The 26,151-nt window shown below is 40.1% G+C and overlaps 1 protein-coding gene across 4 annotated transcripts in view; it reads left to right on the forward strand.

The window, feature by feature from the left end:
* The first annotated feature begins 262 nt into the window (after positions 1-262).
* The window catches only part of LOC139772344 (kinesin-like protein KIF13A), a 34,485-nt gene continuing 8,596 nt past the window's right edge, over positions 263-26,151 (forward strand). Inside the window, exons 1-25 of one of the 4 annotated variants that reach the window (XM_071705980.1) lie at positions 263-650; positions 5,652-5,739; positions 13,291-13,454; positions 14,381-14,649; positions 14,769-15,016; positions 15,097-15,214; positions 15,306-15,518; positions 15,627-15,884; positions 15,981-16,230; positions 16,369-16,511; positions 16,592-16,939; positions 17,246-17,422; positions 17,497-18,022; positions 18,138-18,362; positions 18,459-18,725; positions 18,838-19,020; positions 19,111-19,302; positions 19,369-19,662; positions 19,735-19,877; positions 20,181-20,346; positions 21,988-22,005; positions 24,116-24,190; positions 25,041-25,192; positions 25,438-25,771; positions 25,859-26,112. In XM_071705980.1, the coding sequence (XP_071562081.1) occupies positions 596-650; positions 5,652-5,739; positions 13,291-13,454; positions 14,381-14,649; positions 14,769-15,016; positions 15,097-15,214; positions 15,306-15,518; positions 15,627-15,884; positions 15,981-16,230; positions 16,369-16,511; positions 16,592-16,939; positions 17,246-17,422; positions 17,497-18,022; positions 18,138-18,362; positions 18,459-18,725; positions 18,838-19,020; positions 19,111-19,302; positions 19,369-19,662; positions 19,735-19,877; positions 20,181-20,346; positions 21,988-22,005; positions 24,116-24,190; positions 25,041-25,192; positions 25,438-25,771; positions 25,859-26,112 (5,160 nt within the window). In that variant the 5' untranslated portion in view covers positions 263-595. The remainder of the gene's footprint in view (positions 651-5,651; positions 5,740-13,290; positions 13,455-14,380; positions 14,650-14,768; positions 15,017-15,096; positions 15,215-15,305; positions 15,519-15,626; positions 15,885-15,980; positions 16,231-16,368; positions 16,512-16,591; positions 16,940-17,245; positions 17,423-17,496; positions 18,023-18,137; positions 18,363-18,458; positions 18,726-18,837; positions 19,021-19,110; positions 19,303-19,368; positions 19,663-19,734; positions 19,878-20,180; positions 20,347-21,987; positions 22,006-24,115; positions 24,191-25,040; positions 25,193-25,437; positions 25,772-25,858; positions 26,113-26,151) is intronic. The other 3 variants (XM_071705981.1, XM_071705982.1, XM_071705983.1) reach the window with 3 other exon arrangements.

Here is a 26,151-nt window from a genome sequence, read left to right on the forward strand (position 1 = left end):
TTGATTTGATTATTGGCTGATCAGTTCAAATATACTGTTTGATACGTATGTATGTACTGCATACATACGTGTATCAAGAAATCGGTGTAAACTAGGCCATAGGTCGATGAATCTAGTGATTTTAGTCCGATCACGATACACGAGTCACGAGTTACGAGTTACGACGACGCCGACGATAGAGATACGAGTCATAGGAGCGTGTGGAGCGTTCCTAACGGCGATTCTCGAAAACACTATCATTCGATAGCCTCGATAGCGGCTAGCGCGGCGGTGGCGGCGGCCTGGATGACCGTCGTTGTCCAGCGCTGCGCTCAGCGCTGACGGCTGACGACGGACTTTAAGCAATATGGCGAAGTGTGTCACGGGAGGCTCGGGCTCGGGGTAGACGGTAGCGGGTAGACGCAGTCAGACGCAGTGTCGTTCGAAAGATGACAGGTTCGCGGGTTGGGTTGAGAATAATGTAGCGGAGAATAATGTGCGAATCGTGCGAGAGTAGACGTAATCAGGTGCAGGCGTAATCGCGCGCCGGACGGTTTTTCGCGATCGCGTGTGACAGTGATACGCGAGTGCGCGCGTACCGGTGTGTGCAAAAGTCATGGCTACGGATAAAATTAAGGTTGCCGTACGGGTCCGGCCGTTTAATCGCAGAGGTACGTATCTCTTGACGTCCCTGCTTTGCCTCTCCCTCTGCCCCTGCCTCTGCCTCCAACGGAGCTTTGCCCCGCCTCGCCTCGCCTCGCGCCACGCGATTTCATTTCGGGGATCGAACATGTCCAAAGACGCTCCACGAAAAAAATGCAATTGATCCTCGGTTCTATATCGCAGGGCCCGAATGGCCCGATAGCTCAACGGAGCTCAATGGACAGGTCTCGTGACAGGCGCACAGGGTTTCCGCTCCGCTCGATCCGCGTTGCTACTCTCTCTTTCTCTTTCTCTCTCTCTCTCTCGCGCGCGCGCGCGCGCGCGCGTTATCGTTTTATCGAGTCTCGGGCGATTACGATGACGCGCGCTCCAGCGGGGTATCGTGTTGCGAGTTGCGAGTTGCGAATTGCGAGGCAGGCTCAAGGACCATCGTCGCCGAGTCGCAAAATGTTGAAATGATGCTCAATGTTTACGAGATTTGCGGGCTCTTCGCGCCAGCCATAACAGCTATAACAGCTATACGCTTGTCGCTAAACGTTAAACGCTAAACGCACCTGACTGACTCTTCCATTTCGCCTTAGAATTAGTGACTAACAAGGCGAAATGGAAGTCGGACATCGGGCATCGGGCATCGGGCAATCCGCGACGAAAATCATTCTGCGCCACTGTCCCTGCCACTGTGTTGGTGTGTTGCGTAGAAAATATATCAGACAAGTTAGTCGAGTTCGAAACTCCGAAGGTCCGAACGGCAGTTGCAAGTTTCTCGAGATTCGCCAATTATCTTATCCTCCCGACGTGCGACACGATTATTTCGAGCGGGTGAAAAATGCCTTTCGTTGGTAGATGACAGATGTTTAGGATTGAAAGGATTGGAAACGATTTAGATTTAGAATAAAGGCGAAAGACCCTGCAGTGGCTGCAGTGGCTGCAGTGCCGCCGCGCCGACCAAGACACTCAAGACAGAGCGAGGCGTCAAGTGCGTGACAAAGCGCGAGAGAGCTTTGTCGCGCGCAACCGAGTAAAGAGTAAAACGTCACGCTCGAGTGACATTAGTCCGATGACCTTGGAATATCGATCGGGGTCGGGGAAACGCGTAATCCCTGGGATGTCTTTGGGATCGAGGACCGGAAAACGAGACAAGACCATTTTCCAATTGTTGTTAAACTATCTCGCGCTTCTCTCCGCGCGACATCGCGGATGTTCGATTCGTTGTCAGATTCGCTCTTGGAATTTTTACACGCGTTCATCGTTGATCGGCTCTTGATGATATTGATGTGTCACACGTTACTTCATTATTATCCATCCGGAATAATGACGCTGGCGTCATCCTGTCACCTGCCTCCCTGCCTGCGCGCGCCCGTCGAGTCGTCGAGCCGTCGAGCCGTCGAGTTTTTAGCGCTGACTTTAATTAACGAAGCGAACGTGACCAGGAGCGAAAACGGAGTAACGCGATTCTCTACGATAAGGTTGCGTAATTTTCCCTCTCTTTTCCGCGCATGTTAATCACCAAACTTTCGCGCTCGTAAGATTTAATTCACACGACGCCGACGCGGTGCCGGCGCGGCGCGGCGGTGTAGCCAGCGGGTATGCTTCTCGTTATTTCTCGCCAGACTCGTGTCGTTATCTGCCCAATGTCCAATATCTCTCCTCTTGTCATCGAGCTCTATCGCGAGCCACCAATTCAAAAATTTCCAATCTTTCCAATCAAAGCCTCTCCCCTTTTTCCTCTTTCCTCTTTCCTCTTTCCCCTACGATTATTTGTAAATTACGATAACTCGATAAGGTTGTAGGTTGCGTAAATAGCAACCTCTTACCTTACCGTTACCTACTTTTCGTCCAACCACTTTTAAGTACGTTGAATTGAAAAAATAACGTCCAAGTCGAAAGCTGTCCCTGTCGGGATGATGCGCGTAAAAAATATTTAGAGCACGTAGTATTTCTAAAAAGTGTCGGGCATGCGGTAATATGGTGATGTGGTGCACTTTCGATCGCAAATCGTCTTATCGACGCGACGCGACGCGACGCGACGCGACGCGACGCGACGTCTTGATTTGCATCGCAATTACGAATAATAATTTGTCAACAACAAGTTAACGTGTCATAGATTTTCGCGGATTCACGCGGATGATAAGTCTTGAGAATAGCTTCGTAAAGCATAAAGCACAATATTAACGTTATTAACGCCGAAGTATCCCCAATAAAGTATTATAATGATGCTTGTTAATTAATATCTATCCAATAATCAAACTTGCACCCGCCTTGGATTGGCATTGCCACTCTCTCTATCATCGCGTACTCTTGACTTTCTTGAATCGACGCGACGCGACGCGACGTGACGTTCGATGTACTTGTTAAGCATGTAACAAGCGCTACGTGACGCTACGGCGCGGCGCGGCGCGGCGTACAAAGAAGCTCGTGCCATTTGCTTTCTACCTACTTTTATGAGTCATCATCCCCTTTCTTAACCGATCGACGATCGTGGAGTTACCGTCGCGATCATTTCCCTGCCTTCTACTCCGCCTACCGTCTATCGTCGCGGCTTTAACGATTTCATATTCAATCGTCGAGGTAGCGCAAAGGTTGCGTGCGAACGTAATTAATCTGATTGATCTGATTCTTGGCCCTGGCTTGGCCCTGTTAATCCTTCGACTGCTTCGACAGATCGTTCTTCGATATATCGTCAAAATGGATTGGTCTCGCGAGTCGCGAAAGATAATGGTGCAGCACATTGGATATCAAGTGGCGAGCACAAGAACAAGAAATTCATTGGAGAGAAAGTGCACACTTGCACAGAGAGAAACGGTCTCTAGTGTAAACTGACCCGATTAGACTATTTTGATGAGAGAAACAAGAGAGCACTGCGCTTTCATTATTTCTATATTTCAGCTTCATACAGCTTCATACAGCTTCGTAGCTTGTAAATTTGAAAATACTGTCTATTTGAAAATTTTTATTACGATACTCCTCACGTTACTCACGTTACTCATTTTCCTTCTATTGTCGAACAATCGGCCGAACAAGATATGTTCATCATTGTAAATGACTGTTATTATATAATATAATAGATAAACCCAGACGGCACACGTAGAGTTCGTGATTGAGATGAGCAAATGAGAAAGCTCGTGGCGTGGTAAAAAAATTACTTTTATGTCTGTGCGCGAAAGTGAAAGGTCTAGTTATTTATCGTTACATAATTTTTTCATTTCAATTTCGCGATTTTTCCATTCTTTGCATTTTGCATTTTGCATTTTGGCGATATCTATCGGCTGCATATTCAACGAACAACTGTCGATGTCGACTTGGCGAATTCTCAGACTGGCGCGCGCGCGCGCGCGCGTAGGGTTTATTCTACGGTACTATGGAATCTATGGATAGCGAGAAAAGAATCTGCTCGGATTTCAGAATTTCTTCGAGTGAACTCGAGACTGAAGGTTTAAGATGTACAAATACGTGTTTCTAATATTTTCTTTTCACACATTTCCTCGTGTCTTTTTCACGTGTCGAGTTAATCAACGACAGCTTTCGCGCAACGTATATAATCATGATTTATAATTTATAATAACATATAGGCTCATTTTATTATCAAAACTTGGTAACTGTTGAGCGATCGTTTCATTGCGCTGGGTATCGTTACGTATGCGTTACGACACGTTCTACAGTTATGAGACTTATTAGTTGATTAAAAGTTGCGCAAATCCCAGCTGTGTGGTCGCGTTTAATAAAACCTTGATTAATTCGATCAAATTTTTTAATAATTTTTTAACAATGTGTTAAGCTCATGTGGATACTCATTTTGGAAATTCATCAAGTATCGAGAGTGCTGGCTTTATTTTTAATAGTTTTAGTCATAAAAGCACCAAAAATACCTCCGGACAAACTGAGACGCCAGTAGGTGAGACGCGACATGAGTGCACTCTATCCCACGGGAATTCTCTTGTAACATTCATTGGTAGATTTTGAAAGATCTATAGAAAGAGTTATGACGATAAATATATATTTTTAATTTTTAATTTTTTTTATGATTTTTAAAACGCTCGAAGAAGTCGTCTTTATATAATTGTGAGAACGAAGGTGAGGTGCTGATCGATTCTAAATAGTTTTAATTATTTTAAATGAGTTCTCGTGCAGTTCTGAATATATATTTTACCAATGATTAACACTTTGAGTGCCATGTCAGCCATGTCTGGATGACGCGTAAATTTCCGCATAGACCCCGTCATCACTCATCCATTTGTGAGTGAATCGGGGATCTTATCTACCCGATTATAAGAATAATTTTACTAAATATTTAAGACATGATTATATATAAAGAAATAATATAAATTTTATTAAGACATTAAACGAAGCAATAAAATATATATTAAGATAATATATGAGATATTTATCCGGTTTAATCAGCTTGGCACTCCAAGTGTTAAAAGAATGGAGAAATATGTAAAGAGTAAAAACAGTGGAAAAACGAAGATCAAAATCCACTTTTTATCGAAATTGATCTGATCATGCTATCTTGTGATATATTTTCAAAGAATTATTCAAATTTGAATAATTCTTATCTGTTTTAATCAAGAATAGTTACAATTCATTGGAAATATAAGGCCGAAAGATGTGCCGTGCTGAGGAAAAACGAGCATATTCCACGCGCTTATGCATGGGAAAGAACAAAGAACCATCAGAGTTCAACATACATATATGTTACGTATAATGTAAACGCTAACAACAAGTAAACACTATGCATTCCGATATTCTACACTGCTAGTACTTTTTTCAATAACTTTCCTAAGATATCTGATGTCTTAAAACTTAAAAAATTGTGTTTTTCTCGAAATCGTTTTATACTCCGGATGGACATTGATCGTTTTTCCCTTGTGCCCTTCATATTTAAACCGTGTTGATTTGATCCAAGGTACAATCTGGGTATAGAAAGAGATAACGCAAGGAAGTTATTTTTCAGTTAACAGCGACCTAAATCGTTTATCCCGATTGATATATATTTTTTTCTCTCGTTACAGAGCTGGAACTCTGTACGCAATGTGTCGTCGAGATGACGGGGCAGCAAACTATCTTGCATCATCCCACCACGATGGACAAGATCGATCGGTGAGCAATTTTCGATCTTTCCGCTTACTTGCTCTGATGACGTTTTCAGACTCACCGTAGTCTGTCACAGGGCATAGGGCATAGGGCATGGGGCATTCTCTTACCATCTGTCCCGACAAAATGCAGCGCAAAATTGTCTACGCAGACTTTGATTTCTGCATGACATTTTATCTCTGATGCACAGCGCCGCGGACGTGTCGAAGCGATATGTATCCGATTGAACGAGAAGCGTAGCGTATATAAGTAATGATATTTTAAAGAAAGTACATATTTGACGGAAAAAGATACGCTTTTCATATCGCTGTTCAAAAGTGCTAACGCCGCGCACCAATTGATAACATCTAACATCGAAAGCGTGTTCGCGCCAGATAATTAAAGCACACATTCTTATCATGTTTCGTAGATAATACTGTCGTCTCCTGGGCACTGCGCGGCGCTGCGCGGCGCGGCGATTGGATACGATATTAAGTACAGTTTGAATGGCATCGCGTAAAATAAATCCGAATCGCTGTGTCTTTCATCGGTTCTTTCATTCGTTTACCAGATATTTTTATGCAACTATTTCACGTCCTTGGTATTTTCACGATACGTAAAAGTCGTAAAACTCGAATCTCAATGTACGCATTGAGGTAAAAAGTGTATACGACATATATGTAATGATATAATAATACAATAATACGCTGTTCATGATGCATATTCGATATGCAGGGGATTAATCTGCGGCCTGCGCGCGTCACGGTCACGTCGGTCGGTCAGTCTGTTTAGTATGGTATTATCTTAGAGTAGAAATGTACCGAGACCCTCATGCGTAGGATGTGGCTGAACGAAGGATCGAAATTCGCAAAAATCTATTTTCGTTCGTTGTTTCGTGTTGGTACAGTCGCGACGTTTTTACGAGTATGTTACACGATCGATGAAATGTCACGCTATTTTTATGACACGATGACTCGCGATGGCGATTGCGATATCGTCTTATATATAGGGAAAACTCGCGGCTTTTATTCTCTATACACGGATTTTTATTCCTTCTCTGCTTCAGGTGCAGATGTAACGGCGTTACATGCGCGAATTACGCACGTGCAGTTGAATCGATGAAAGGTCGCGGTGTACATCTGATGATACGCCTATGTCGCCTATACACGGACGATCCTATTGAGCCTAATTGCGCGCGTATATCGATAAGATTCTATTCTATTCCTCCACATGTATATAACTTTTTATCTATTTAGATATCTTAGATTTAGGAGGGTTTGTCATTTGGTTGGTTGAATCATTAATGAATCTGAATCGTCATTTTCTGAATGATAAAAAGAAAATGATAAAAAGTATTTATTATCTACATTCTACGTCAAAAATTACGAGATTCAATTCGATATCTTTCTCAATTCAATACCCTTTCTTTTTTATGCCCTTAAATTTCGTCACACGTGATACGCGATTGTACGTTAGGATGTGCGCGATAATGGCCGTATCATACCAAACCAATAACGTCGCTTTTATTGCTCCGCGACTCTCGGCAGACTCTCGGGAGCCGTAAAGTGTCCTCGAGAATCGCCGAAACCGCTGTGAAACGCGTCTGCGATTCGTTTGTCACACAGCTGCATGTCCCTGCGATAAACATGCGTGGATGCCGTGGATTCGTGCCAACGAATCGGTTTTCGATGCTTTCATCCGTCTTGATTCTTCTCACTTGAGCTATCTTGCATGCTCTTGCATTTGCATGCTCTCGCTCATAATGATCGTTAACCTCTTTGTTTTTTAGAAATTCTCTCTATCTATTCGTTGCTATCTGTGTTTCTATACATACACCTTCTTCCTTTCATTGTAAGTGTTCGTCAAATCAAATTAAATTAAATTAAATTAATTTCGAGTTTGATCCAAGTATCGAAAGCAGATTCACAAGTTTATACAAAGTTTACACGAAAGGAAATTTCAAAAGAAAAGAGAGCGCACTGTTTTGCTCGCGCAAGTGCTCGTTACTTTCCGAGTATCGGCTATACCAATCATTTCAGTCGGTCGACAATCAGACGTAAGATGACTCATTAACATATCGAGAGAGATACGAGGCACGAGACGCGATCGATCCTCGGCTCTCCATCTCGAGAGCCGAGGACAGGCTCGTGCCATACATTCGAGAGAAGACTAGCGAGTTTTGCGAGAAATGGATATATATATATATATATATATATATCTTGAAGAGTAGAGCAAGCTTTTTACTCGGTATGGTAGTTGGAAAAGTAATAGTATATTATCCGACATGCTTATGCAGCTTCTCTATCGCACTTTCTTCTTTTTCCTTTCCCATATTCCTATGTGGGATCATCTTGATTTCGTCCATACTTGTGTTCTCATTCGTCTCCATTCCTTTTCCTCCTTTCCCTCCTTTTCCTCGATCCCACAATTAAATTCTCTATATTATTGTTACATCTACTATCACCGATAGAAGTATCAAGTGCGGAATGACGAGGTCATCGTACATTCGTGACGTCCCACTTGTATAAATGGGTTATTTGAGCGACATTAAAGATTTCTTCGCCAACGTCAATGTGCATGAACAATGGGATCACTATCGCACGAAGGTCTTCGCCTCGTCTTTCGTCCTTGCGTATCTATCCATTTGGAACGTATTAAACACCTGCTTTTTTATGCGGATAGGATTATAGCCTGGTAAGAACGCTCCAACTATAATGTATTTCAACCATACAAAATAGCGCGGAAAATTACACAAATTATTGCTGTAGTTGTAGTGTAATAAATCGATTAATCTATAACATGCCGATTCAATTATTTATGACATTCATACATTCACACATACATGCGGACAATGAGACAATTAATGTTCAGGATCCGTTATATCTTTTTTTTTCTTGTTCTGTTGATTCTTTTGACGATATCTCACACTTTGTTTTCCTAATAGAGCTTTTTAAAAATACAGATGTGTAAATGGTACCTCTTAATCAGCATGAGTAACATTGAAACGAGAAACAATTATAGCAATTCGTTATCGATATATTATGAATTAAAATAAACTTTGGACCGCAGGATCAGCAATATTAATGACATCTCTCGTTATTAATATGTCGTAATATATATGATATTCTATACTCGATACAGTTTCCAATTTTTCTGTTTTTTTTTAATTTTATTTTTTTAAATATATTTTAACGTAATTATTTTCAAAATAATTCGCGTTTACAGCACCTCAATAGACAATACCGCGCAATTAGCAATTAACCCGCATATATCGCAATCACATGTGATATCCTCAGTTTTTTCACTACAGTTATTCGAAAACAACGCGATGATCACGATCACTTTGTTACGCGCTCTTCTTCCGTTGTCTTTTCTCTATTTTCTCTCGAAGAAATCAACTTGTATATCGACGATCGACGCACGCCCTGCATCTCATGCGTGACCAGCTTGCGTTACGCTAAACGCTAAACGCTAAACGCTAACAATACAAGAGTAATAATAGACAATAGACGGTTCGGATGAAACGGCACGTTGTACGCGTGTACGCCGAATAATTATGAGTTTCGCGCATACTTGACGCTTGATTTTGCTCGGTTCTCAAATTCCATTGCCATATATCCGCGAGCGTGTCCATCAGTCCATCACATACATATCTTATAGGCGAGTCGCGCAGCGCAACGCCGCGCCGTCGAACGCATCGTTGCGTTGCGGCAAATAATGGCAAAAATATTCAAATGACATCAGGATAAAGCCAGTTTTTTTATCGTTGACTTGTACATACATTCGAGCTTCGAGCCCTCGTGCCCTTACGTGCAGAAGACGCTTTTATCGCGCTTAAATGTCAATGCAATTTTCTGAAAATTTAAATCTAATGGAATTAAGGCTTAATTTCCAGTGGCCGTAAAGACTCGTCGCTGCGCGATGAGACACGCGGTGGGAATATAGGTCAGGAAATCTGTATACGCGTTACCTTGGTTGTTGCGCAACGGGTTGTCGTCCACAGGCAGGTGTGTTCGCGGATGCGTGCTAATTATCGCGAGCAAAAAATGGGTAATTGTCGTGCGAGCTTTTCGTCGGATTGGATCGGTCACGCTCGATCTACTTTCATACATTAGTGAATGCGACAAAGCAAAAAGAGGATACGTCCTCGTCCAGTTTTACAAGGCTTTGCTAGTTCGATTACGATTACGATTACGATTACGATTACGGCTTTTGTCGATAGCCGGTAGTCGGTACCGTACATCGTATATCGTATATCGACATAATTGAAATCGATTTACTTCGACGCGACGTAGGCATTCCCTTATACGAAACAAAATGATTACGAATACGAATCGCACATTGGAAACGTCCGTATAGGTACATACATGAATCAATTGGATAAAAGCCATTGTCCGGTACAAATCGATGCAACATATACCTAGGACCTAGGACGTCCTAGGATATTGTTGCAACTTTAATTGTATCGGACCGCGTTGCGATACTGTTTGGTCTGAGTTGCAAATGCAGTTTCGAGAATGCCAAGCGTTTGGGCGAATTCTACCGCGCGGCGCGCGGTTAGACCAAGTTATTTTCGTTTCTCTCTGGTTCGTAAAGTCGAGAAAGTCTTTCAGCTTGGAAAACGGCCGAATATCTTGACGCTGAATGCGTCCCCATCCCGGCCGACTAATTGTACGGCTTGGGCACCGAGGAAACTCGCGGTGGGTAATGATGAGCGGTTGAATTCGCTAACAAAGGACGGCACGAGTCTTTTTCTTTCATAAAGAGGATACAAGCCCCATCGAGATCTTTCTTCGCGCATCTTTCATCATTTTTATTCTCTCTTCTCGCGCCCAGTTTGTTTTTGTTTTTTTTAATTTCATGGCTACGTTACTCGCGCGAAACGAGATGCCGATTACGAGAAGCGAACGTTAATGGCACGTCGATATATACGTAATACGGAAGTACAAATAAAAAGATAATGAACGCCGTGAGATTGAAACGAGAAAGAGATCAAGCGTCGGCGTCGTACCGTGTTCAAAATTAAAAGTGTATCTTGCGAGATATAACGCAAATATCTTACCTTTCGTCGACAATCGATCGTAGTTTATCAGGCAATCCTTTAATAAGGTGTAAGGGTGCAGAGGGTTGAACTTGATCTAGGTCTAAATGGTTTAATCCCGGTTCGAGTCCCGTCCTTCGATTTAACGGAGAACAGAAATAGGGTCGATACATTACCTTACCTGTATCTACGTAAAGAGTAATTCGGAAGAAATTATCGGAGCAGCTTATTCTCGCGGGTCACTTTCTCGCTCGCACTTGCGTTTACCGCATTTCTTTCTGTTACTGCGATTCTGCTTCCCCAATATGCCTCTAATCATATCTGCGCGACTCTGTTTGATATGCAATGGTAGAAGATAGAAGAAGGATGTTCGAAATTTTCAACTCAATTTACGAGATCCCACTTTGCTGTAATATGCCCACTATAATGTGTGTGTGTGTGTGTGTGCGTGCGTGTGTGCAACGAGGTATTTCATTTTGCTCTACCTTTATTCCACGGACAACTTTTATTCATGTCGACTATATAATAAAAAAGATCTTTGTATTGAGAGATAGGGTTGAATTTCTTAGATTCTTAGAATCACCTGCGTACGCGCAGTAGAAAAGACTTTTGAGATTTCTACAGATCGAGCGTTCGATATAGAACATAGTTTAATTAATTCCGAACGTGAAATCGGTGTGTGCGTGTGCGTGAGAACATCTTCGATAATACAGGAATAACGTTTTCTGATCTTTAATTCGGTACAATAGTAAATCATAAAACTCGTCGTTTCCGAACGCAGCCTAAATGTAGATAATAACGATACGAAATTATTTCGAGCACTGCACGTTCAACGATTTCACGAGTGCAGCGTGGCAAGATTTATCGTTCACCTATGATGGTTTTCACGTATCTTAGTTTGATAAGCGAACTAACTAAGGGTAACGATCGATCGTGTGCGACGCAATCAAATATATGGAACATTGGAGGCATTATTTTCACATTGTTTCACTGACAATGGCGCAATGGCGCGTTTGCCCTTGCTTTTGCATTGTTCGGGAACGTGTGATAACCCGAGTATTATGCCATGCGGATATACCCTCGCCCTACTATACTTTACCCGCGGTACTCGAGCGCTGCGTAGCAGAGACGGAATATCGTCATCTATCGATCGTCGTTGAGTGAAAATGGAGCTAAATACGATCGATGAAAGTCAAAGTCTTTGACTTGACTACTACGGCTCGCGTGCGCGCACGCTACGCGCCAAGGTACTCGTGACTCTGATTGTATTGCCTTTTGACATTTTTTCCAAGGCACGTAACTGGCTGCGATCTGCGATCTGCGATCTGTTAGTACCGGCAGGACGTATCGCGTCTCGGTACACCAAGTAGAAGGTAAAACGCTCCCCTGTACTTAACCCTCTGCTCACGGCTACGGGCAAAACCGACAGTCGAATAAGATGCGAGGATCCAATCGACTTTGAGGATCAAAATGATCGCTATCTCTTCGTTTTCGTTATGTAAGAACGGATAACGAGTCTCACGCGACGAGTAGGCGCGTGCAGCAATGAATTAGATTGGATTTGTTAGTAACGTGTTGTTAGTACAACGAGCGGCTCTTTCAACTTTGCTGCCAGTCGCAGTCTCGCAGTCTCGCAGTTGCAACAGTTCCAACGCTACGAACGTCGCAACGTGGCAACGTAAAAAATCTATTACAATGCGCGCATCCAAATTTCGAGCTAATATTGGAGTGATATGATATACGATATCAAAGCGGGAGGAATCGGATGGACCGATCAGTCAGCCTGTCATCGTCATCGTCATCCGCAGTCGATTAGTTCGATCGAAGCAACTTGGGGAAAAAAATTTGATTTCGGTGGCTCACCCACCTGGTACTGGTAGCCCAACGTGATAGCGCTTGCAGCTTGTTAAGAGTGTTAAGCGTTGCTGAAATCGCTTTCAATTTCAGCCGGGCGCTAAGACGCAGAGCCAGTTTCGCGTTTTGCGTGTCGAAGGCCACTTGAAAAGGCGCGGGGCACTCGTGTACCGTGGTGTATGTATACCGTGGACATACACACGTAATCTCGAAGGAGCGATCAGGGGCGATCTCGTCGTCGGGTCGTCAGGTCGTCATGCGACAGTCAGCCGGATCAGCCGCGGCTTCTTCTTCTTCTTCTTCCCTCGATCGAGCGGTTGAAGACGTTTATTATTTTTATAACTTTGGAAACGTGAATTTAAGCAAATATTTATTAAAGTGCCATTTCTAAAATTAAAAGATTCGGATTTAGTATTTTAAAAATTCATTTACTATATTTCAATAACTATTACACTGTAATATAGTAAACCTGAATTTGATTCAAGTAAACGTTTCAAGAAGAAAACATTTTCTGATTTTAATGCTTTAGTTTACTATAGTCAAATTAATAAGTTTTACATTTTAACATTATTTATTTAAATTAAGTAAATCTAATTTTAGTAAATATATTTACTAAAAGTAAGCACATTTTTTTCTCAGTGTACAATTACATATACGATCATTATTTTCTATCGATGTTGTAGGAACAAGCCGAAGACTTTCGCTTTCGATCACTGCTTTTATTCCCTGGATCCTGGAGCGGACAATTTTGCGAGTCAAGATATCGTTTTCGACGCCCTGGGTCGTGATATATTGGACAATGCGTTTCAGGGTTACAACGCCTGCATATTCGCCTACGGACAAACCGGTATGACATCAATTGCAACAGTTACACACTTTGTAACTGTTGATTAATTTCGTTTAGCTATTGTCCGTGGTACGGACAATACAATTCAGATCTTTAAATCCGCGTGGAGAGACGCCTGACGTTAACGTGTGTTAGAAAGGATGCGATAGTTAATGAGCGGAGCATCAACGGATGTGTAACGTGGCAAATAACGCGATTAATCGGTTCGCTCGTCACCGCGAAGCGACTGTACGCTTGATTTTCTGCGGGGCAAGACATTGACCCACACACCCACACGCACGCACACACGTACACGAAGCAGAACAAGACACCACGGACAACAATAAACTCTCCGCGCCTATATATGATACATATCTACATATGATACGTATGATACAAGCGTACACGAGACGAAGAGGATGAAACGGTGCAAAGAGATGAAAGATCGCGCATTTTTTTAAATTCACCTTCGCGCTTCTCACGAGCACCGTTGTGAGAGATATCTAATCGATCGGATCTAATCCGTTGTTTCTTCCAATTTTTTTTTCGCGCTTTTGTATGATGGATCAATTTACTTATATCAAATCACCTAAAATGCTTCGTCAAACTTCGGAAGAACGTCTCACTAAACACATTTGTTTTTCACGATAAAACGTAAACGCTTATATGCACATTGCAAATATCATGCGTGCTTATAGAATATTAGCAAAAATAAAAATGCGAGAAAAGGGAGAAAGTATATAGAAAGTTCTATATGTACTATCTATGAGTTTTTGACGCGACGCGCACACCCACACGCCCGCGCACAATTCTTCAAATATCATCCGGATAAAGTTTAAAGATTCATTTTTTAACGGATAAATATTGTAAATACTTAAATTTAAAATCATTTAAAGTGGCATACAGGATTTAACGTCGTCTTTCGCATGCGTGGCTTGCCCTTACAGGCTCCGGAAAGTCTTACACGATGATGGGCAGTGGCGACTACAAAGGGATAATACCACGGTTGTGCGACAATCTCTTTGACATGATAGCGAAGCAACAAAGTTTCGAGCTCACGTACAAGGTCGAGGTCTCGTATATGGAGATCTATAATGAAAAAGTGCACGATCTCCTGGATCCGAAACCAAACAAGCAATCACTCAAAGTCCGAGAGCACAATGTCTTGGGGCCCTACGTGGACGGGCTGAGCCAACTGGCGGTTACTTCTTTTCAGGTGACCGCCCCTCCTTTCTCTTGCTATCAACAATTTCCATATCTGTGCAGAAATGCGAGAAATCATTTATGGACCATATCCGAACGATTCATATTTATTGACGAAACGTTCAACTCTAGGAGATCGACAACCTCATGGCGGAGGGCAACAAATCGCGAACAGTCGCGGCGACAAATATGAATTCCGAGAGCTCCCGTTCGCATGCCGTATTCTCGGTGATTCTCACGCAGACTCTAACGGATTCGAAGAGCGGAGTCAGCGGGGAAAAGGTCTCGCGGATGAGTTTGGTGGATTTAGCTGGGAGCGAAAGGGCTGTGAAAACCGGAGCAGTGGGTGATAGACTTAAAGAAGGAAGCAATATTAACAAGTAAATACCTTTTAAGACTCGTAGAAATTGTCCTACGTTAGCTTAAACCTGAGAAACGCGTAATAAGCGTTGATTTATAGGTCTTTAACGACGTTGGGTCTAGTCATTTCAAAGTTGGCGGATCAAAATTCCGGCAGCAACAAGAAGAAGGACAATTTTGTGCCCTACAGAGATTCTGTTCTCACGTGGCTCTTGAAGGTACATTAGCTTTCACGTTTCACGACAGGGTGCTTTAAGTTATGCTCTCGTATCGATTATCGGTCAAATATCCTTCGGTCGAAACTTTTAGGATAATCTTGGTGGCAATAGCAAAACTGTCATGGTAGCCACAATATCACCGGCTGCCGACAATTACGAGGAAACACTGTCGACTCTCCGGTATGCTGACAGAGCAAAGAGGATAGTCAATCATGCTGTAGTTAACGAGGATCCGAATGCTAGAATTATTCGCGAACTCAGACAAGAGGTTGAAACCTTGAAGGAAATGTTGTTACATGCCACAGTAAGAGAACCTTCCTCATTGCGTTACCTATCTAGTACGAGCCTATAGCTACTCGTGTTAAAGTGATCGCGCGATAACGCTACGATGATTGATTTCGATTATGCTCAGGGATCGATTGTCGGCCAACAACGCACAGACATTACGGAAAAACTATCAGAATCGGAACGATTAATGAAGGAAATGTCACAGACGTGGGAAGAGAAGCTAGTGAAAACCGAGAGACTGCAACACGAGAGGCAGCAGGCTCTGGAAAAAATGGGAATAAGCGTACAAGCGTCTGGTATTCAAGTAGAGAAGAGCAAATACTATCTGGTTAATTTGAACGATGATCCAAGCTTGAACGAATTATTGGTTTATTACCTCAAGGTACGCCCTATATACGTAGGCCGTGTCTCTCCGGAGGTACAAGGCCATGTCTCATTCGCATCACCTGTCTCTGTGTCGCATATCTCTGTGTTTCAGGAAAGGACCCTTGTAGGCGGCCGTTCAGCCAAAAGGGAACAGGATATTCAATTGCACGGCTTGGGTATTCTGCCGGAACACTGCGTTATCACGATAGAAGAATCAGGCCTGTACATGATACCGTTAAATGGTGCTCGATGTTTTGTCAATGGTACGCAAGTTGTAACCAAGACTCTACTACAGCATGGTGATAGAATCGTTTGGGGAAATCATCATTTCTTCAGAGTCAACTGTCCAAGAAGTGCTACAGGTACGACTTGATTTGATTATATTGATTTCAAAATAAAACGTATTAATTTCGCAAAGTAATTGAGAGTAATTGAGAGTAACATACATCTCTGTATCGTCTGTATCGTCTGTATCGCCTATATCGTTGCGCTGTCTGCAGCAATCAACAGCGAGCCGCAAACTCCCGCACAAAACATTGACTACAATTTTGCAAGAGAAGAGCTCATGCTTAACGAACTTTCGAACGATCCGATTCAGAGAGCTATAGCGAGACTGGAGAAACAGCACGAAGAGGATAAGCAGGTATACGTCTTACATCGCTTTAATTTTCACATTTTCGTAATAATATTTTCGTAATCACTAATTACGCACATGTTTCAAAGGTTGCACTCGAGAAGCAGAGGCAGGAGTATGAACGACAATTTCAACAATTACGCAATATACTATCTCCCTCGACGCCGTATTCACCTTACGTACCTTACGATCCTCTGAGAGGTAGCCAAAGTGGAAAGCTCCCGGCTTGCACACCAACGACGCAAATGCGAGTTGAAAAATGGGCTCAGGAACGAGACGAGATGTTCAAGCGCAGTTTAGGTCAATTGAAGACGGATATCCTAAAGGCTAATTCATTGGTACAAGAAGCTAATGTCCTAGCTGAGGAGATGGGCAAACAGACGAAATTTAGCGTCACCTTGCAAATTCCTCCGAATAATCTAAGTCCGAACAGGAAGGTAAAATAATGAAGGATTGTGTACTGTTTCAACATCGTGCCTTTGTCATGTTTTATGTAGAATTTTTAAGTTTTTCGATTTACAAAAATCTACCTGATTTGTGATAATTGTTTAATGTTTAATTAGTCATTTATTATACGTATATGTTTCTCGCCTTTTTATTCATTTACTTATATCCGCATCTTTATAATTAATATTAATGGTACATTATATTTGTCCTAATTTTTCTTTCTCTTTTATGTTTTACTTTTTATTTTTTGTTAATTTATGTTTTTTTTTTATTTCTTCACACTCTTCGTTATGTAGAGTGTATTCTTTCAGCGAGGCGCGTTTGTCAGTGAGCCCGCAATTTTAGTGAAGAGGACAAATATGGGAAGTCAAGTTTGGTCCATGGAAAAGCTAGAAAATAAATTAGTCGATATGCGAGACATGTACGAGGAAAGAAAAGATCCTCACAATTGTCAACGATTACCTGCGATTAGGGTATATATTTTATATCTTTCAAATATTTCCTTTTAACAGCGAAATTACTTTCTTACAAAATTATTTTCTTACAGGACGAAATACCAGGAAAAACACAAGATCCGTTTTACGAATCCCAAGAGAATCACAATCTTATCGGAGTTGCAAATATTTTCTTAGAAGTGTTACTCCACGATGTACGATTAGATTATCACACTCCGATTATTAGTCAGCAAGGAGAAGTCGCTGGCCGATTGCAGGTCGAAATAAGTCGCATATCCGGGCAATTTCCTCAAGATCGGATTTGCGAGGCTGCTTCGGAGTCTTCCGCGGACTCGACGTCCTCCGAAACGGAGGATTATTCCGGAGGATCTAGCCACATTACCTGTCGTGTAACGATAAAGCAAGCTACCGGATTACCACTCTCGTTAAGTCATTTTGTGTTTTGTCAATACATGTTTTGGCATCACCCAGAACCGATAGTAGTTCCGCCTATGGTGAACGCGGAGCTATCCAACGCGAATTGCATCATTGGACAGAGGGATTCCTTGGCATTTAAGTTTGATGATACAAGAGATTTTACCATACCCATTACGGAGGAGTTTATGGAACATGTCGCTGGTAGGAATTTATTGCGCTTTTATCCGTGCGTTTTTTTTTAACGCGAGTAGTGATACGGTATCTCTTGTGTTATTATATTATTCACATTTGCTTATTGTGTTTTCTCACTTACTAGAAGGGGCATTGAGTATAGAAGTATGGGGCCATCGCAGCGCAGGTTTCTCACGTAGTAAACCTGGATGGGAAGTGGAACAGCAACAATTGGCAAAAGCTAGATCGCTCGCTGACCGATGGTCCGAATTAACGCGAAAAATTGAATTATGGGTGGAGATACAAGAGCTCAATGAGCAGGGAGAATATTCGCCTGTTGAAGTTGTAGTGAAGCAAGACACGTGCACAGGTGAGAATGATTGCAATACACTTGTTTCTCGAAAAAACATCACGCGTTTAATCTACTTTTAAATGATCGGCACCTTTTCTTTCTTTTTTTTTTTAGGTGGTATTTATCAACTTCGGCAAGGCCAACAACGTCGCATACAAGTTCGAGTAAAACCAGTACAAAATTCCGGAACCTTACCGATCATCTGTCAATCGATATTAAATATAGCCGTTGGGAGTGTATCAGTACGAAACCGATTGCAAATTCCATTAGATAGTTATCAAGATGAGGACTTGAGTATATTGAGAGACAAGTGGAGTGATGCTCTAATGAGAAGACGACAATACCTTGATCAACAAATTCAGAAACTCATCAATAAACAAGGTAATGTAACGAAATTGTCTCAGCGACGAAAGATCTATTAATGTTCTATTTAACAATTGTTGTCACTTTGTCTTTTCTGTACTCTCCTACATCCGTTTGCTCATCTTTATAGACAAAACGGAACAAGACATGGAGCGAGAACAAAGTCTCGTGGATCAGTGGGTCAGTCTCACGGAGGAACGGAACGCCGTTCTGGTTCCCGCGGCGGGTTCAGGTATTCCCGGTGCTCCTGCCGACTGGACTCCTCCTGCAGGGATGGAGCCGCATATTCCCGTATTATTTCTTGATCTCAATGGTACTGTAAAAAAAAAATATTTTCAGTATGTTATCAATGTGCGTTTTATTTGATTTATTAATGCGTTTACTTTGACTAAATATTATACAGCCGATGATCTCTCAACGCATCAGTCGGGAGAAGAAGTATCGGTGACAGGATTGAACTCGATCCTACCTAAGGAACATGGAAACAAATTCTATAATCTGCCCATTATTCGACATCTAGAAAAAGACGTATGTGCCATTGCCGCTTGGGATTCTAGTATACACGACAACGTACATCTCAATAGAGTGACCGATGGTAATTATTCTTTACATTTTACCCAGTAGCAAATCTATTTGTAACGTGCGCCGTCCTTGATTTTAGCGAATGAAAGAGTCTTTCTAATCTTGAAGACTACCGTTCGCTTGTCGCATCCAGCACCAATGGATCTTGTGCTGCGTAAAAGATTAGCTTTAAACATATACAAGAGGCAGAGCATTACAGATAGAATTTTCAAGAGAATCGTTCGAACTGACTGCTTGACGCAAACCGGCGTCACTTACGAGGTAGTGTCGAACATACCAAAGGCAAGCGAAGAGCTGGAAGATCGCGAGAGCTTGGCGCAAATTGCTGCCAGCGGGGAAGATAATAGTTTATGCGACGGAGAAACTTATATAGGTAAATTATTAATTCGCGATTGTCGCGCAAAAGTGCATCATATCGTATTAATCTTTCGTATTATCCCCATAGAAAAATATACTCGCGGGGTATCCGCTGTCGAAAGTATATTGACATTGGATCGATTACGACAAAGCGTCGCTACAAAAGAATTGTTACAAGCACAAGGACAACCACTGATGCGTAAGACTGCAAGTGTTCCGAACTTTTCTCAGGTACTACTATCCCTTCGGCATTTTGGTCAGAGAAGTACTTTTCAATTAATTTTATATATAACTTGTTTTTCTCTACGAATTTTGTATCGTATTAATATTATTGCGTCTGTGAAAGTCTTCTTTTTCTACATTACCGGAATATCAAGTAAATCCTTTATCGAAACTTTATTCGAAGTCTTGTTTCAATTTGAAAAAGTTTTTTTTCCTTCTCCATTGTTACTCATATAATTTTTAATATATATTTTATTCGATTAAATGTATCCGATATTTTTCAAATAGAAAGAGTTCCTTGGATTTTTACAGATTATGAGATTCGATATGTCAATGGATTCGTTGAATGTTACTCGGTCGGAGAGTGTGACAGATCTTAATATGGAAAATGGTCTTCCGCATCCGCGACGTGCATCCACAGGTCATGCAAGAAATGACGAAAACTTTATATCTGCACCGCCAAAGCCATTTGGAATTGGTAAGCATATTCTTCTCTATTCAAAATATTAATGTGCAAATAACATTTATAGTTATTCATATATTCTATGATTTCTTAATTTTGTGTGTGTATATGTATGTGTGCATACATACACACACACATCACACATCACACACACACACTTACACATATATAAATTTTTTTGTATTATTAGACTTGTGCTGTTATTGTCAAGCGGGGAAATATGAAATGTTTTTTCGTAATGTGTAAAATGTTACGCTCGTAAAACAAGATTATGAAATCATAGAAAATAAAAAAGTCACAAGGAGCGTGACACACAAACTCCCTTCATTCATATAGACATACATTCATTCATGCAATCATTCATAATCATTCATAATCATTCATATTATATTAATCCATTTCACGTCAAGCATGAGATATGTTTTCAAAAATTTTATGCTACATTTAATATAATACGAGAAATATTTCGAAGAAAAGTGATTTTTGTGAAAATAATCTCTGCTGGATTTAGAAATGGTCTACGCCTGATAGAAAATCGATAGGTTTTTACCAAATTTTATTTTGGATTTCGACTATTTTACATGCAAACTCGTCGTATATATTGAATGCAATATTTAGTTCGCTTAAATCACCATTCAACTCTTAAATTAATGGCTTTATTATTAAATTTAATAGCATCGTGTTTAGGGACTTTAGTCTTTAGATTAAGTTTTTATTTAAGTTAGAGCCACTAACCACTTTTTCTCCACCGCTTTAATCTGCTTCATCGAGATTTATTCAATGAAAAATCAACATTTTGTTTCTGAAATGTGGCTTATGCAGTGTTTTCGATATTTCACTTTGGCTATGACGATCATTTTACATTCCACCCTAGTTTTGATCGTCCCAAGCTCCGCCGTTACTCTTCGTTTGGTATAGAACCTGTTGATTTTGGATAATAAAAATGCACCCTGTCCATCTGTCTTTTTAATTGAAATTCATATCATCCATCACTAGTATGTACCCTTTATATGTGTCTACGATTTCTGTTTTCTTGGCTGATTGATTGTAAAGTATCGACAGTATCGAGTTGTGAAACTTTACAAAACGCATACAAATGAATTGTGCCGAAAGTATATGAAAGATTAATGACACTAGGAAAGGGTACCGTTCCCATCATCTAACAAGATATAATTGACAATCTCGTCATTTTTGAGAATAATTTGAAATTTCAATTTCCTTATTAGTAATTATAATATACTTATACTACATTGTGGAATCTTATATTATTACAATTCCAGAGCTTTTCTCTGTCATATTATGTCACCAAGCTATGTTCAACTTGACGATTCAATCTAATAACAATTTTACCGCAAACGTGTTTCCCGCTAATAGAGATTAGATCGTATCGATCTAAATAATTTCAACTTTGTTATCACTTGATAACGAAGAGAGTTGAGCATGGTAAAATCTACTTTCTCAAATTTGCCCTAGTGTTAGCAGCTACATTTAAGTGCGCTCTACCACTTATTACAACAAAATCAAACACTAACAAACTTTAAATAACGAACCCTACAACAAAATTAATGAATATCGACTGATTAATGTATGCAACTAATCTATTCCTCTGTTTAACACTACGTCTACTACTTCTACAACTATTTCGGCCCACGCAAGGCTCCATTCTGAACTCAGGTAAAATGGAGTCTTGATTTGATATTTAATTGATGCCACACAGGCAATGACAATTAGTACATATGTCTCGTGAGTGGTTGAGTCTGTTTGTCTTTTTGTTTCGAAGTTTGCCTTATCGTTAGTACATCAGAGACGTTATCCACGATAGTAATGTTGACAGAACGGGAATGCGTTTTGACAATTAATATATGTTCTCTCGTAAGCGTCATTTATTCACAAATCAGTTGGTTCAGTTGGCTCAGAAGAAGTTTTAGCGTCGCCATGTCGAGAAGACTTAGAATCTGCTCATCTTTTTTTATTTAAATCGATTGCAATTTTATTACGTGAACGTTATATTTCAGTACGTTTGTTTAGTTTGCATGCATATAGAATGCATTTCTTGTGTGCCTAGCATATTAGCAAGCTTGTTCATTGAACTGTTTACTTCTCTTATTTATCTTATTTTATGTAACTATTTGATATATATATATTGTTCACGATTAACGTGTAAAACAATACCAGTGACCAATTTTGTGTGTGTGTGTGTGTGTGTGTGTGTTGTGTGCGTTGTGTGCGAAACCAAGTGTCGCGCAGTACACATATAGGCGTACGCTCAACGCGCACACGCACACGCCCTGTGTCGTCGCACCGTTTATACCAAACTCATTGCATAGAAATCATTTTCACTTCCATATATCTATTTTCATAATTCGTACCAAGATTCGTATGATTCTAAAACCTTGCTTCTTATAAATGTTTAGATCAATCAAGATGATTTCTATAATTCGTAATGATTTGTTAAATGTACGCTGATACATATATGTATATTTGTTTGCATTTAACAAATTAATTAAAATATGTAAAGTAATTAAAAAAGATTGAACTATTGCATCACATATGTGGAAATTGCTGCAATGTTCCAGTCTTTATTATAATATATATTTGTGAATGTGCCATTGTGAGCGATACTTTAGCTAGAGTGTAGAAAATTTATTGTAACACATATGTGTATATAAATATTTTCTATAGTTAATACATGTTAAGTGAGGATTATTCTCTCTGTGTTTAAACGTGATGTGTATAATATGTTATTCCGTCCAAATAGCTAAATTTCCATTACTTACATGTCTATGTAGCGCGATTAATCATGTGTTAATTAAAAATCGATATAAAGAGACAGAATAAACCTCCTATATGTAGGCAAAAAATCTAGGGGAATGGGGATGGGGATGGGAGAGAGGGCGAATCGGTAAAAGTCCTATATTTTGTACTTTTGAAAGAAATCACACAATGACACGACAAATATAAGCCATCTCTCCGTTATCTTTTTTACGAAAGGAGACTCGGTTTAAAGTCAAAGATACATTTCTATAAATGTGAAAATGAACGTGGACAAAAATATGAGAAAGCGTACAGATTAATTATGTATGGCATTGTTATGTATGGTTTAAACATAACACAGCAGCAGTATGATAAAATTATAATGTACAATATAACAATAGCAATATATTTAAATTTTAAACAATATACATATAATTGTTACGATACTAATGTAACAAGGCACATATATCATTATCTTCGACTTTTAACTTACCATCTCTGAAAACGTGATCTCATTATGTACATCATCGAATTGTGTAGTGTTTATCATATATTATTAATTTATATTTATTGTTCACTTATCATAAAGATAACGGCATACATATATCTATATATGACATATTTCGAACATGTGCATTTTGAATTCGTAAATGGAATGGCGAGTTATTAAAATTGTTATTGAAATGGAGTATTTATATATATATATATATAGTTTTACACATAGTGGAAAAGAAAATAAAAAGTGAGATTCACACTTGAAATGCTGAAATCATAAACATTGATGTTTCAGTTAATGGTATTGTGACATGACATATACACATAATGAAACTTTCGTATTAGAATGCGCGTTAGATAATATACGTTACTTGTCTATTTGTCTCACCATCTAGTGTCTGTGGCCTGCAGGCATGATTTGTCAGTATATAAGTTCCGAAAAGCTCATACGAAGCTCGCCATTATGGGGAAAGTAGCGTTGACTAGTCGAGTGAAGGGAAAAGAAGTATAATCAGTGGCATCTATTTCCTTTCAGCGAGACCAACTTTCCTGAATCTGAACCTGAATCTCAACTCATTGACACGTCTTCAACAATCTACCTCTGCCAAGTGTAGGTGACACTCGTCGTCGATCGTCCTTTCAAATTTTATTCTTTAACTCAACTTTAAGTCTGAACGTTGAGAGCAAGTTAGATTAGAATCACAACACACAGTTGAAGGAGAATTCTAGCGTAATATAGTTTGAAAGGATGAATTCGGTCAACATATTTGTATAGTTTGGTTTCCTTGTTTCAACCATTAGAAACTAGTGTAGTATAGTGAAGTAGTATTTGGGTTTTGTTTTATTTTAAGTGTATTTTATTTTAGATGGTTTATGATCATAATCACCATTGAATTGTTGTTACTGCCCTTAAAGTGCAGTATGTATGTAGTATATATGTATGTTGAATGTTCATTACTTACAGTTATCCCGATCATCATGATTTACTTCTTTATTTCAGATTATATATTCTACGCTTTTATTGTCTGGATTACTTGATCTAAATTATCCGAAACTATTAATAATCCCCAGGCATATACATTTATATATATATATATATATATATATATATATATATATATATTCATACACAATTGGCAAATTAATGATGTCATATAACAAATAAGCGTGGAATATGTAAGGTTTTTTGTTATTTTTAGGAAGAGCATGATCCTTAACATTTATAAGTGTACGTCAGAACCGACCTGGCACTTTTCGATATACGATTCTGTAATAAACCCATTAGCGTCCAATGTAATATCTGTTAAAATAAGGTTTGCGAAAAAAACAGCTATTTTGTAAAATTAATGATAGGATGAAGTTATTAGAATGGCCAGATCGGCCCTGATACTTTACATGCTATAATATAAAATTGTTTTTCCTTCAATGATATATTATCAATCTAATCGTGTTGATCGTAGCGTCTCCAAATATGGTCAGCAGTAAATTGGGTCCTCGTATGACCACATTACATGAGGAAACGTCAAATGTGGGGAACCAAGCGTCTACTCCTATCAATGACGATGACGAGGAGAAAAGCGACGCCGATTATTCTGAATACGAGGCATATCAGGTAGGGTATATTCTGAATTAAAAATACCTGAAAATTTTTTATCTATTTTTATCTACTCGTAAAAAACAAAATTGAAACACAATAAATGTTGCACAATGCGTTTATAAATTACGATACTTGAATTATTGCGTCAACTCGTTGATGCGACTGCAACGGAGTCAGCCATTAAGCCACTTTGTAATAATGTGCAATTGTAATCGCGCTAATCGAATCAATGTTGTATAACACACGCCATTTGCGCTCAGGCTCCACCGAAACCGGTAAAGCCGCTAACTTCCTCACGCACATTGGATTCTCTGGTCGAACTGCAATCGACGAAGATCAATACGCCAAGTATGAGTAGCAGCGGGTACGGTTCTCAAGCTGTTTCCACGACAAACCTGACATCGGAAGATTCCATTTCTATCAAGTCCATCAGCGTGGATGAGACTCCAGATCTCGAATACCGTAATCTTCTCGACAGCAAGAAACCCGAGAAAATGGACAGTTCCCTCGTGGAGGAAACGCCAGAGGAGTACTTGAGCGAAGTAAACTCCGCGTTGGATAACTTGAACATCTCGCTAAGCGCTTGCACGGAGGGTTAGTTACGGGGATGCTACGAAACAGTCATTTTAGATGTATCGATATTGTTCTGTTGTAAATATATAATAGTTCTTCGTCTTACAGAACACACTAGAAAAAATCTGGAAGAAATGGGAACGTACATGGATACTGATATCGATAGTCCAGTTTCTTCTACAAAGAGTGAAAGTGAGACCAATAGCGACATGTTTCACGTCGAGACTCAAAGGAAAAGTACACATGATCAGGTTCTTAGTGATAGAAAAAACGAGATGGAAATCAGTCAAACGTCCAATTCAGGAGACGATAGTCCCTTGGAGGGAACTTGGATCGTACAAACCAAACTGCCACCTGGCAAAGTAAGTATTATATATTTTGCATAATGAGAGAAAAAGAGA

This window comes from Temnothorax nylanderi, unplaced genomic scaffold, assembly GCF_030848795.1.
Source record: "Temnothorax nylanderi isolate EJ_2023f unplaced genomic scaffold, tnyl_v1.0 TNYL_tig0048_pilon, whole genome shotgun sequence".
Classification (NCBI taxonomy): Eukaryota; Metazoa; Arthropoda; class Insecta; order Hymenoptera; family Formicidae; genus Temnothorax; species Temnothorax nylanderi.